This window comes from Patiria miniata, unplaced genomic scaffold (assembly GCF_015706575.1).
Source record: "Patiria miniata isolate m_02_andy unplaced genomic scaffold, ASM1570657v1 HiC_scaffold_18, whole genome shotgun sequence".
In the NCBI taxonomy this organism is placed as follows: domain Eukaryota; kingdom Metazoa; phylum Echinodermata; class Asteroidea; order Valvatida; family Asterinidae; genus Patiria; species Patiria miniata.
Genome location: NW_024037056.1, coordinates 10,105,169 through 10,118,934, shown reverse-complemented (window position 1 = coordinate 10,118,934; position 13,766 = coordinate 10,105,169). Strand labels below are relative to the sequence as shown.

The 13,766-nt window shown below is 43.2% G+C and overlaps 1 protein-coding gene across 1 annotated transcript; it reads right to left on the bottom strand.

The window, feature by feature from the left end:
- Nucleotides 1–2,156: 2,156 nt before the first annotated feature.
- On the bottom strand, nucleotides 2,157–13,766 carry LOC119724550 (solute carrier organic anion transporter family member 5A1-like). The gene is made up of 11 exons (XM_038195652.1): nucleotides 13,557–13,766; nucleotides 12,251–12,533; nucleotides 10,078–10,276; nucleotides 9,073–9,447; nucleotides 8,288–8,452; nucleotides 7,660–7,858; nucleotides 6,451–6,625; nucleotides 5,468–5,664; nucleotides 4,313–4,377; nucleotides 3,396–3,610; nucleotides 2,157–3,007 (listed from the first exon to the last, which is right to left on the bottom strand). Exons 1-11 carry the CDS (start codon nucleotides 13,751–13,753, stop codon nucleotides 2,903–2,905), a joined length of 2,175 nt encoding a protein of 724 aa, XP_038051580.1. The 5' UTR covers nucleotides 13,754–13,766; the 3' UTR covers nucleotides 2,157–2,902.

The following is a 13,766-nucleotide window of genomic DNA, read 5'->3' as shown; positions in this document are numbered from 1 at the left end:
GTTGATTGGTTTGTCCGTTAACAAGATAACTCAAAAAGATATGGACGGATTTGTATGAAAATCTTTAAGGGGTGGTCCTTGGAACCAGTACAAATCGATTAGATTTTAGAAAGTGATCCGGATCTGGGTCTGTATTAAAGGGAATGTACAACATTTGCTTTTGCTGCAATTTTCAGAAATAAATGGATTTGGAGGATTAGAATGTTATAGCAAATATTGTTTAACCGACTTGTTTCACGTTTTGGGCTTGTAGATGCTGGAAAAACCAAGAAAACCAATCATGTTTTTGTAGTCTGGTTCCCTGACCTCAATTAAGATGAAATGGAGCAATTTGTAGACTTAGGGGAATTGTAAGGTCAGGGAATCAGTCTGGCAGGCTTGTACCCCTTCACAGGTCTGTAATAAATTGCAAAGCAAATGCGGAATAATTAAATATGAAAAATTATGAGCAGTTTTTGAAAATTAGTCAGTATTTTCCAACGCTGTTCGGCCGCCCAGCGTTGGAAAAATACAACTTTTCTTGAAAATGTCAGCACACCAGGAGCCACAATTTTACAGGGTGCTTTAGACTGTCATTCCCTAACAATCCAGTAAGGTATTTCGTGATAATTTGATCATTTCGTTTTTTGATGTTTGCAAATGTTGTATCTTCCCTTTAAGGAGTTTGTTTAATGATTCTTCACCATTTACGCGTGTATTTCTTTAGGGTGTACTGACAATATGGCGGGGAATTGTTTAGCGTCGGCGGAGGTTTGCGCGCTCTGAGTGCTTTCTTGTTTAGCAATAGGATTATTTTAGCAACATGGGTGGCACAGTGCGTAAAGCTCTCACCCCTCACCGCTGTGACCCGGGTTTGATTCCCGGCTCGGGTGATATATATGAGTAGAGATATTCTCTCTAGGAGGGTCTTGCTCGATCCGGGTTCTCCGATTTTCCTCCCTCTTCCAAAACTTCAATCATCACTTTCGATCTCTGGCTGTGCTCTGTGGTAGCATATAGATCGGAATCCGCTCATAAGTCCGACGCCTCATAGGTCCGACGCCTCGTAGGTCCGACAGAATCGCATCCCCTAATCAAATAAAGGCTCATAAGTCCGACGCCTCATAGGTCCGACGCCTCATAACTTCGACGCCTCATTGCTCCGACGCCTCATAGCTCCGACGCTTCGTAAGTCCGACAAATTAAATGCCTCGTTTTTCCGTTGTCGGACTTATGAGACGTCGGACTTATGAGGCGTCGGACCTATGATACGGCCCCCATAGGTCGTATTAGCGGCTGCCTAAGGCGCCTTCAGATCGATCACGTTGTAGCTGCGTCCTTCGCAATCTAGCTAATCAGCTACCAGGCCCTGTCACACTGTCTGCGATCTTATATGCGCTCTCAATGCGTCCTTGAAAAATAGCTGGGGCGCAACAACAACTACTAGATCGCAACAACAACTACATACGTCGCCAGATGGGCGCCAGAGAGTCTTAATGGTCTCCGATGAGCGCAAAGGTCCTTGAACATGCTCAAAACAATCGCAACACCTCTGCGCTCTGGCCAGGGCGCCGTAAGGACGCAACTCGGGCGCTGTGCGAGCGTGAATCATTGAAGTGGCATTGAGGCAGCTTATAGGCGCAAGGCAGTCGATGTAGTCTCTATGAGAAAGTAACTTGACTGCGATGAACTTGTATAATATTTTTAAAAACTGGACTGTGTATTGACCGTTTAGTCGTGGTATTTATACAGCGCAAGTGACGTCACATGAGCGTATATTGGTCGAATAGAGAGCGCGACGCGAGCTACTAGGACGTTTCAACAGCGAGCAGAGCGTAGTGTGGGCGCAGTGACAGCGGAGCGGCAGCGACTAGATCGAGTAATTGGGCTTGACAGGGGCGCATAGAGAGCGAGTTGAACGCATCGTAAGCGCGGGAAGTATGAGCGTAGCTCGCTGCGATTGTTCAATTTATGAAAAAAATGGTCGCCGTAAGGTCTCCTATGAGAGCGCATATAATGTGACAGGCCCTTTAAGGATGATTAGCCCTCCCTTCCTAATTGCTGATGACTTGCGAAGAGTTAATCAAACCGGAGCAAAGAACAAGAAACAAGGAAAGTACTACTGTGCATGTATAGTGTTCTTTTGATTACTTTTAAATTCAAGATTAAATGTCAGCTAATTAGATCAAAAGAACTATACTCAAATAAAAGCAATCCCATTTCATCGTTTGGCCAATTTCTTAGGCATTTTGATATTCCTATTACAAAGCTGGTAAGCACTTTAGGCAGGTCTCTAGACCTGTTGAGGAATTGCTATAAGTCTTTGTAGTTGAGCTACGATCTTTTAATAACAAGCATGAAAATATAACAATTTGTTAAGATCAAGTACCTTTGGATCAGACGTCATGCTAAATAACATTGAATGCGAGTGCTTGTTTAAGTAGGTTAATATACCATTTGACAGTTAACCTGTAGACTTTATTTTAAAGACATTGAAGATAACTGTTTTCTAAGAATGGTCTAGCAAGTTGCCAAATGCATTCATATTTAATGATAGTCCTGTGTACTGTAAGTCAATATCTTTTGTAGGCTATGCACAGAACTGTGAATTCAAGGGTGTTGTTTAAAGATTGTTCGCTAATTTCAACATCAAGAAATGGTTTATTCCTTAAAAATACGACATGTACTAAAAAATACGTAAAAATACGACATGTACTAGAACAATATTATATTCCTAAAAATAAACTGTATCTTTAAAGGCATTGGTTGATGTACGACTTAGATAATCTGTGATAGAACATGTTTTGTTGCACATCAGCAATTGTAAGTTTCAAATTGAGGCTGACACCCCGCGGTATTTTAATCCCTTTATTTTGGCGCAGACTCGTAGGATCTTCTGAAAACGGTTTCATACACCATTCGCCTATAGCGCCCCCATCGTCTCATTTGTGCCCTCATCTGCGCCAATGACATCATTAGAAGTGTTAGCGACGCGTGCTCCGTTGACTTCAGCCCTTTCTTTAAAGTCCTGCGTTTAGAAAAGAAAAGAAAAGAGATACGTATATTAATACTTGGCTTTTATACATTTGCAGTGATATTTTCAAACTCACCTATCTCAAAGTTTATCATCATTGTATTTAAAGAATATTGCCTAAACTTATTTTTGGAATTTGTGAGTTGGTCGAGAATGATGAACCCAAAACTGTCCCTGTATAAAACGCCAGATACTGGAAGACTTTGACTTAATACGACCTTGTAGTCTGGTATCGGCTGTGAAGGACAAACTGCAGCCCAAAACACCATGTAAGCTGTGCACCAATATTGTTTTTTGTGGCTGTAATACAGAAAGCTTCGATTCAAGACGTGATTGCTTGTTTGAACGTTCTCAGAGGGCGCCCTCCTCTGTCCAATCCTACCTTGGTTTGACCAGCCACTCTTGTTATCGACAGGTAGCACACGAGGAACATGATAAAAGACAGTGCGTTGAAACCAAACGTCAGTCCATTGAAGGCGTATCTGAAGTGCACGATGTCGTAGACCAGACAGTTTCCCGTCTTCCCGCACGACGACTGGAGGAGGCGACAAGCCGTGTCGATGACCGCACCAAAGATGATGGGTGAAGGGATAAATCCTGGGAAATAGGAAGAGCAGAAATGATTTCATAGAAGATGTTAAGTAGTAAAGTCTGTAACGAGCCAATATTGCCCATCAGGCCGGCTTATATCTCCGGTTTCCTTGTCATATGGAACGACTGGGTATTATTTCTATTTCCTCTGGATTGGATGCAAGTTCATCGCAAGCCAGTGCCGGTAACAATTTAGAATTCTGGGTAGAGAGAGACGAGTGGGGTGAAGTGGCTTGCTGTAGGGCACAACATATTCCATTCAAGTTTGCAGTACATTATTATTAGTTCCTTGGGAATTAGTATATATGCATTGTTTGTTTAAGTTTATTATTTATTGACCCAAAAGTCTGTCACGAGCCAATATGGCCCAACAGGCATCAGGCCCGCGTTTATCTCCAGTTTCAGTGGCATGGATCAAGTGAGAATACTTCTATTCCCCCTGGATGGAATGCCAGTCCATCGCAAGTTTCTCCCCATGTAATGTATGTACCCATTAATACTCTTGGGTGGAGAGAGGCAAGTGGGGTGAAGTGGCTTGCCAAAAGACACAATATATGATCAGCAGCTGGATTCGAATCCCTGACTTTCTAATCATGAGTCACTAACCCTAACCACTTGGCCATTCCCCCAACATATAAGATGTAAGGAACCTAAAGACTGTTTATGTTGGTGCTAGGGCTAAAAAAGGAAGGTTTTAAAACCATTTACCTAGTAAACGGAGAGCCATGGACGTAAACCCGATGGCGACAGAACGGTCATCATCATCTACCAACCTGAAACAACAATAATCAATCATATAACTCTATCTTCTCTGAGAAGTTTTATTTTGACTGTTATAACATCACTTTGGGTAAGACCCTTTTTATATGACAAGAGGTTGGAACGATGGAATGACGAGCCTTCGAAAGACAACCCAATCAAATGAATGATACATTTATTTCCACTCTGTGGAAGCATCATCATAAAAGTCGAAGCTTGTGGTGGATCGGGCCAACAATACCAGACAAAACTAGACAAACAACACTAATCATAGAATTTAGAAATAATAACAATTGTTTAAAAATATAACGGTGAAACAAAGTGGACACCACAGTAAACAACATATCAGTGGCGGCTAGGCCAACTTAATGATGAATCAGGTATTCTGAGAATCAAGTAGGAATGTGTTTAGTTTATATTTGAATATATTTATTGAAGCGCAATTAGCTATAGACGGTGAAAGATGTTGACACAAAGTTATATCATCAAAAGCTGGTGCATATTTTTGATGAAACTACCTACGAAATCTGATAAGATGAGGCTGTTAACTCATCGTTGACTCCATGACAAGTACCCCTCAACTTTGAACGAAAGAGATTATTTGGCGTCATCATCTTGCAACGTGAAAGGTGTTATAAACCAATCCGAGCACGCTATCAATTCTATCACGAAGGCCCCCGAAATGGCGGAAGCATGTGTGCTATAGCTAGTGTACATGTATGTCTTTACGATAGAGGACAGAGAAACAAAGGGAGAACAAAATATCCTTTCAGTCCTCGAGCGTTGGTTTTTTTGTTGAAAACAGTCCTCGATCGTACGGTTATGTGCTTAGTCTGTGGGACAAAGGGAAACACAAAGCATTGTCCTCGGGCGTATAGCCATTTACGACTGGGTGTTCAGATAAATCCATCAGGGTGCAGTTGCTTTGTACAGTAGCGTGCACAATGATTTCTACATTGAAGGGGGCATTGTGAGTGTGCAGTGATGACGTGCCCGGATTCGTCTTTAAGGAGACCAAAGATTGAGAAGCACACGTGAACCTGCGAAGTGTCCTTTACAGCGCCCTCTTTCGTTCGAGTACGGATGGAGTCATCGGACACATACCTGAGTTGGAGCATGAAGCCTGGGTTACCAACGATCGTGGTGAGCAGCGACCCTACCGTCACCGAAGCGACGAATGGAATCAGCATGCTGCATTCATTGGGGCATTCTCCGGTGATCGCCACGTGGTCGTAGTCTCCACTCAAGCCAAGGGGGTCGGCCGGACTGTTTGGACCAATGCACTCACAGTCGGTGTAGATCTGCTTGAAACAAGATGTAGCCTTTATCATAATATTTGAGGGCACGTGTGGTCTAGCGGTAGAGCACATGATCGTGAGATTGTGGGTTCAAGCCCCGCCGTGGCCATGCGTGTTGTGCCCTTGAGTAAGGCACTTTACCTCAATTATTCCTCTCAACCCAGGTGTTCAATGGGTACCGGCATTATTGAATGCTGGGAAGGTAATAGACTCGCTGTGCAAGTGTGGCGATCCCCCCACAGCAACATTACATGGACTCGAGTCTGGCCCAATAGCTTCGAAAGATAGATGGGCACTCCGTTCCTTTGAACACATGGTTCGCCCCTTTTTATATCATAAAGGTTTTCACACTTCCAAACCTGTTGCTTTCCTTTTCCTTTTCAACACTGACTAAACAGTGTTTATAAAAAATACATGTACGCCGGTGATAGAAGGGCAAAACCCAATATTGAATGCCCTTGCCCTGATATTTTATCAAAGCTGGTAAACTGTTAGCTAAGTTCATAGCCTTAATAAGTAGCCCTAACAGTCCTTCATCATCCGATTTAATATATTTTTTTCACACAACCAAAGGGTTAAGGGTTAACTTAATTTATATAAATCTACTGTGTAACTGATTCCACTGGTTGTCTCTGCTTCCCTCTATTGACCGAACTAGAAAAGTAATGAAAACACAGCCATCTTTTTCTATAGTATGAATTATTATGAACTGTAAGAGACAACAGGGCGAGTACATTCCATCTTTAATCACATATTAAGAACGAACAATTTGCCATCAGCATCACTTACCGTTATGTTACCCCCATCTCCTCCTTCAAGCTTCCCTTGCGCCGTAGCTAGGCATCCAGCGTGACATGGCGTTGCATACGTCACACCATCGGAGCCGCATATTGGAGTGTACTCTGTCGGACATGCGCAGTCGGCGTTGCACTCCGCATGCAGGTTTGGAAGTTTTGTGCCTGTCCTAATAATAAACAGCCAAGTAAACTATTCATGTTGAGTTGAGGTAAGTATGCTAGTATGAGCAATCCTGTTGACATTTTGAATGTACAATAAACTATGGAAGTCCAGTGGATCTGTATCTGTTAGCTTTCGTACAAACGCCTGGTGTGGCCATCGCATACAGCCTCATGGTGTATGTATGAGGATAACTGTCAGAAACACCGGGGCGAACCCCTTCTCTTAGCGATAAGTGTTTGCTGGGTTCTTTTACGTGCATTTTTACAACACACGGGACCTACGGCTTTACGTCCTATCCGAAGGACGAAGCAATAATGGTTAAGTGCCTTGCTCAAGTGTCCGGGCCCGGGCTTGAAACCACGCCACTGTTGTCTCTGAAACACCAGAGCATGAGTCTATTGTTCTTAACCGCTAGGCCATCATCAAACTTGTGGATGTACTAACAATATGGCAAAGAATTGTTCAGCCTTGGCGGAGGTTTGTGTTCTCTGAGTGCTTTCTAGTTTCTGTTTTGTTGTTAAGTCGAAGCAACAGAGTGTTTTACTTATTATACCTTCTGACATCTTGACCATTAAAGTCGTTGAGGCTTTGGTGCCCCATAAACCACCTACAATCCTGGCCAAAACGGTTGGGACACTTCCTGAGCCTGCCACGCAGTCACCCACTCCCCCGCTTCCCCGATCAATCTTGTTCTCTCCAGCTGATGGAGCACACACCGCGCAATGAGAGACAACATTGAGTGTGGGCCGGGGGGTTGGGGGCCCAGTGAGATTTGGCCAGGATTATAGGAACTGGTGTTGGACATTTTGATGCATAGTAGGGCCTATGTTTGCATGGAACCTATTCAACCCCGATTGGAGTGAATGCGGAGAGCCACAAATCCCAGAAACTGGTTGCTTCACTGCTTCGAAGAAGGCTTGGAATCATTGAAGCTTTCATCCCTCAGGACTAGGAGCTCATCAGGACATGACAGCAGGTTCAACTGATACGTAATCAAAACCAGACAACCAGCAAGAACAAGAAGTAATAGAGGCTTACATGTTTGGATAGCTAAAGGTGATGCCAGCGATGTCCCGGTTATTGCATCCAAGGAGGAGGTACGCCGGAGCGAGGAGGAACAGCCACGGCAGGACAATGACCACCATTCTTGCCATTCCCTTCTTGGTCAGTTTCAGCTTCTTGACCACGAAGCCACCAATCAGATTGCCGAATACTGCTCCGGGGGTCAGCATGATACCTGGGACAATAGAAGCAATGGAGAAGGAGCTCTTCCATAACATCCAACTTCTCCAGTAATCAGTAATCAATAACGTGTTGCAGTTTATACTTTAACTTATCTGAATCAAAGCAAAATGTCTTTTCATGTAGCCGCAACCTAAACTTTGGCCTTGTGGGTAGGGAATTTCATAATTTTATTGTTCTGGTTTCTCCTATCACTTCCACCCGGCTTCACTCCTTCGTATCAGTGACTTATGTGGATTGTGCTTGATCCCGTGAATTTGTCTCAGATGTTACTCTCTTAAGGATTTGTTTTCCTTCGTGTTTTATGAGGGCCTCTCTAAATGTAGGTCTGATGTCGTTTCTTATCTCTGTTTTGTTTTTGGGACTTAGGTTTTTGGAGCTACCACGAAGAAAACGAAATAGGTGAATGATATGATTTACCTACCGAAGAGCATGGGTGCTGTCGAAGCAGACAGGGAAAACTGCGTCTCTAGATACTTAGCCATGAAAGTTAAAGTGCCAGCAAGGGAGGCAAGTACTGCGCAGACTCCAAAAACAAGGGCCATAAAGGTCAGATTGGTTACTAGGCGAAGAATGGCGCTGAAGAAACCTGTGAAAGGATGAACAACAACATCACAATCTTCAAAGGGATGTCATGTGATCGTTTAGGACTGTTTGTGAACACAAATTTAAACAGACCGAAGACAAATCATTTAAAGGAAACATGCAATGGGATTTGTATGACTTAAAAACATTTAGAACGGCTTTCTTGCCATGTTACTATGACTTTCCACCTCCTTTGTAGCAGTAAATGGGAGAAATGTCAACATTTTAGTTTTTATGCTAATGAAAACGTTCATATTCATGAGCCAAAGCGTGATGTCATTCAAGGCAGAACAGTAGTGTCGACATAGCCTTGTGTACAGATATTTATCAAACTTTTTCTTCATTTTCTTGGAGTTATGCACTTTCGATAAGGAGTACCTTGTGTGACAAAAGCAAAATAGCGCCCTCTAACATGCATTGATGAAAGGGTTTACTAATAACTGAACAATTACCACTTTCTAGTCACTTCCAATGAAAACAAGTACATGTATTAAGATCTTGTAGGCCCTTGTACTGTTGCAACACATAGCAATGTGCATGAAAACAAGATGAGCTGAACTTCCACTGCATGTTTTCTTTAAAGATGGCTTCACATTTTTCGGTCTTTGCGTTAGCATGACTAACCTTTGACGAAGGCAAATTTCCCCTCGCTAGTCTTGTGGACATGCAGTCGGTACAGCTCAGCTACATTTCCATTCTCGCTGTCAATCTCGTCCCCACTTGCCACTCCCTCTTTCACTACCTCCACCATCTCTTCCGCGTCTTCGACTTTCTCCTTCCGTCTCCTGATCCTCTTCGGAAAGAACACTATTGGTAACCCAACAACGGTGATCAAAGACCCAATAAAGGCATAGGTCAGCCACCAGGCGCCTAGCCAGTTGGGGTCGTCGGATGTGGCGTAAACTGGACCTTTGTAAAAATCGGAGTGCATGGACAGACAAAATCCGCTGATTCCGAAGCCTAGTAGAGGACCCAGAGCTGTGCCGATGAACGAGCAAGCTAAAGTTGACATCAGAAAGATGTAAATGAGACAAAGAAAGTATAAAGTTTTGGACCTTGTACTCTACAGACAGTCTTCGAACGCAGGTCGGTCGGATCTGAGAGTCCTGCACAAAATGTCTGCAGGTTTTGTTTTCGCTGAACCAAGAGCCACCCTGTCCGAAGGATTCGTAGTTGTTCGTCCTCGAGTTATTACTCCTCCAAGCCTTAACACGGCAAGAAGACAACCTATGCCCATCCTCACCCAACAAGAAACTGAGTAATAAACTTTCCCAGTAATGCTAGCATACACTTTCTCTTTATATGCATTCTCTTGAAAACGGTCATTAACTGAAATTTCGAGGAAACTTTCTCAGAACGAGCTCTCCTTGAATTGTTCCTTATATCAGTTAGACATTCGAAAGTATAAGCACCATAGCAAGTTCTTTATACGGCAAGAATTAAGACAAACCTATGCCAATCCTGACCCAACAAAAAACTAAGTAATGATTGGGAGTTCAAACTATGGAGGGAGAGTTAAAAACGTTAGCAAACTCGTGAGTTTTTACTATAATTATCAGTGTACGGTACTGCAAGAGGTCTGATCTAGTTTCTTGTCCGGAAACGATCACTTGTTTGACCCTCACTCACCTACGAAAACCGATGTTGAAGTCCGGTGATGAAGACTGTCATCCATGTACGTAACCGCAAGAGGTAAGATCGGTGCTGACCCTAGACCGTACAGTATCTGACCCACGATAATCAAAGCCACCTGCCACATGAGGGACCCAGAGTTCCTCTCCTCCTCATCAGTACAAACAGCAGGTGTAACGCCGGTCTTCAGGCACACCTGCGTTGGTAAAGGATTTTTGTTTGGAAATTCCTATGAGTCTACTTATCAAAATCTCTCTTAGGTAATGCACGAGTCTCATGGATGTTGAGCTTTAGACGAGACATAATCATGATATGCTTTAGTCTTTGCTTCCCTTTAGCACCTAACCTTTGGTTGTTTAGCTATAGGTGAGACAAACCCATGATATACCTTCGTCTTTGCTTCCCTATAGCACCTAACCCTTGTTGTTTAGCTATATGTAAGACATAACCATGATGTACCTTTGTCTTTGCTTACCTGTAGCACCTAGCCCTTGATTGTTTAGCTATAGGTGAGACATACCCATGATATACCTTCGTCTTTACTTCCCTGTAGCACCTAACCCTTGGTCGTTTAGCTATAGGTGAGACATAATCATGATACACCTTTGTCTTTGCTTCCCTATAGCACCTAACCCTTGTTGTTTAACCATAGGTGAGACATAACCATGATATACCTTTGTCTTTGCTTCCCTATAGCACCTAGCCCTTGTTTTTTAGCTATATGTGAGACATAACCATGATATACCTTTGTCTTTGCTTCTCTGTAGCACCTAACCCATGGTTGTTTAGCTATAGGTGAGACACAACCATGATATACCTTTGTCCTTGCTTCCCTGTAGCACCTAACCCTTGGTTGTTTAGCTATAGGTGAGACAAACCCATGATATACCTTCGTCTTTGCTTCCCTGTAGCACCTAACATTGGTTCTTTAGCTATAGGTTAGCCTTACCCATGATATACCTTTGTCTTTGCTTCCCTGTAGCACCTAACCCATGGTTGTTTAGCTATAGGTGAGACATACCCATGATATACCTTCGTCTTTACTTCCCTGTAGCACCTAACCCTTGGTCGTTTAGCTATAGGTGAGACATAATCATGATACACCTTTGTCTTTGCTTCCCTATAGCACCTAACCCTTGTTGTTTAACCATAGGTGAGACATAACCATGATATACCTTTGTCTTTGCTTCCCTATAGCACCTAGCCCTTGTTGTTTAGCTATATGTGAGACATAACCATGATATACCTTTGTCTTTGCTTCTCTGTAGCACCTAACCCATGGTTGTTTAGCTATAGGTGAGACACAACCATGATATACCTTTGTCCTTGCTTCCCTGTAGCACCTAACCCTTGGTTGTTTAGCTATAGGTGAGACAAACCCATGATATACCTTCGTCTTTGCTTCCCTGTAGCACCTAACATTGGTTCTTTAGCTATAGGTTAGCCTTACCCATGATATACCTTTGTCTTTGCTTCCCTGTAGCACCTAACCCATGGTTGTTTAGCTATAGGTGAGACATACCCATGATATACCACGCGTCTTTCCTTCCCTGTAGCACCTAACCCTTGGTCGTTTAGCTATAAAAGAGACATAACCATGATATACCTTTGTCTTTGCTTCCCTATAGCAGCTAACCCTTGGTTGTTTAGCTATAGGTGAGACATACCCATGATATGCCGTTGTATTTGGTTCCCTGTAGCTCCTAACCCTAAATGGATTTAATGTTTTTCAGAGGCGCTCTTGATAAAGGTTTTGAAAATCTGGTGGTACACGGGTATTGAAAAGCTTGTTATTGAATTTGAGAGGTTGCTGCTGAGTGTGCTTAAAATAACTTAGCATTGTTAAGCCAAACAAGGATGAACTATTAGGTCACTCTTATTTTTTTCTTTGTGTATTTCCGGTCAATCCATTCAGTGAACAGTTTGAAGCAGTTTCAATCATGTTTATGCTTAAGGTATGGTTATTTTAATCATTTTGCCTTTTCTACCGAGGAACGGTGGCATCGTCTTTTAAAAACCTCTTTCTAATCGAAACCGGCTCGTAAAAATGTAAAGCATTCCTTTGTTAAGACTATAAAGTCTGTTTATTGTGATTTTCAAAAGTTGTGTCTGGGTATTTTTCGGAAAATCAAAAAGTTGTTGGGTCATGCGTGCACAAAGACAATCTTACCGGGTAAATGTTCTCCTCTGCCGTACCGTTCTCGTCGCGACCGATCGTGATCGAAAACTGCTGCGGTGTCTCGTAGATGAACTGCGGCAGCATACAGAGCAGCAGACCCAGGCCGATTAGAAGGCTGCCAACCCCGATGATTCTTGGCCGGTGACTGGTGTGTCCGTAGTACGCCACGAAGAGCACCATTATAACACTGACGATGTCGTTGACGATCAGGAAGGGCGCCAACTCGGAGGTTTTTAACTGGAAGCGTTTCTCAATCGTACTTAAAACACCTCCTCTGTGAAAAAGTGGTATTGTACATAATGAACATGCAATAATGGTGATGTTGGAATTCTCCACTTTTAAACTCTTATATTTTAATCATTTTTTACCACTCTTTCAAAAATAACATATGTCCGGAACTCTAAAACTACCGTTTCTGTATTCTATTCCTTCCCAGTAATGCAAGCCTACATTTTTCGTACAAGCGAACTTACAAGCGAACTTAGTAGTTCTCTTGATAACGGTCATTGACTGAAATTTGGGGAAACCTTCTCAGAACGAGCTACCTTGGAATTTCTTGTCTTATATCAGGCCAGACTCGTATTCCATGCACCAAACATGGAGTCCTAGTCATCTCTCCCGAATGTGGGACCGAGTCCCGAGTCATACAGGTCGAGTGCGAGTCCGAGTCACGAGTCACAAAGATCGAATCTTTTGAGATACTGCTAAAACCTCACAGTGTAAATGTTTCGACGTTTCGACAGCTTTTCTGTAATTTTTACGAAAATCCGTGTGTAACCATAAGGCAAAGTACCACTGTCTGGAAACGATAATCTGGTACCGAACACTATCAAGCTTGTATTTACGCAACATCATGTGTGGACGCTGGGGTACAATGTTTCGATACATTGAATTCCAAAATCAATACACAACCATCGGAAACAAGCCAGACGCAAGCGTTGTGCATGTACAGTACATAGATGCGTGTCTTCTGCACCGCAAAGATATCGCTTGCTCAGGAGAGGATCGTCTTCAAAATAATTTATTATTATATTGTTGGAAAAATAAGAGATTTGTGGTATTTTTGTCGAGTCCCGAGTCACGCAGGTCGAGTCCAAGTCCGAGTCCATAGGGTCGAGTCCGAGTCCGAGTCGTTGGTCGTCAGAGCCCGAGTCACGGAAAATGGGACTTCAGTCTGACTCGACTCTGTATCAGGTTGATATTCGAAAGTAAGCACCACAGCGTGTTCTTGATGTCAGAATGTATGCCCATAAGTATTCAGATTGCAAGCTCGCAAAGATGAACAAATCAACCATACCCCGTTCCAGTCGAAGCAGCTGCCTGTAGGAGGTTGACGAGACACACCAAGACGCCGAAGACGTAGGGGGACGCGAGACGCTGGAGGTTGCTACAACAGCATCGCTCCCCGGGTTGCAGTTCTTGGTCTGAACACGCCTGCTCAACGACATCTTTCTTACTGTCAGATGCGTCACTTTTGGCGTCTTCTCGATTCATTGCGCGTTGGGAA

Coding starts and splice junctions, on each gene's coding strand:
- LOC119724550 (XM_038195652.1), bottom strand. CDS start 13,753: ATGAATCGAGAAGACGCCAAAAGTGACGCATCTGACAGTAAGAAAGAT. Junction 10,277..12,250: donor CAGAGGAGAACATTTACCCG/GTAAGATTGTCT, acceptor TTACCAACGCAG/GTGTGCCTGAAGACCGGCGT. Junction 4,378..5,467: donor GGCTTCATGCTCCAACTCAG/GTATGTGTCCGA, acceptor TTGTTGTTTCAG/GTTGGTAGATGATGATGACC.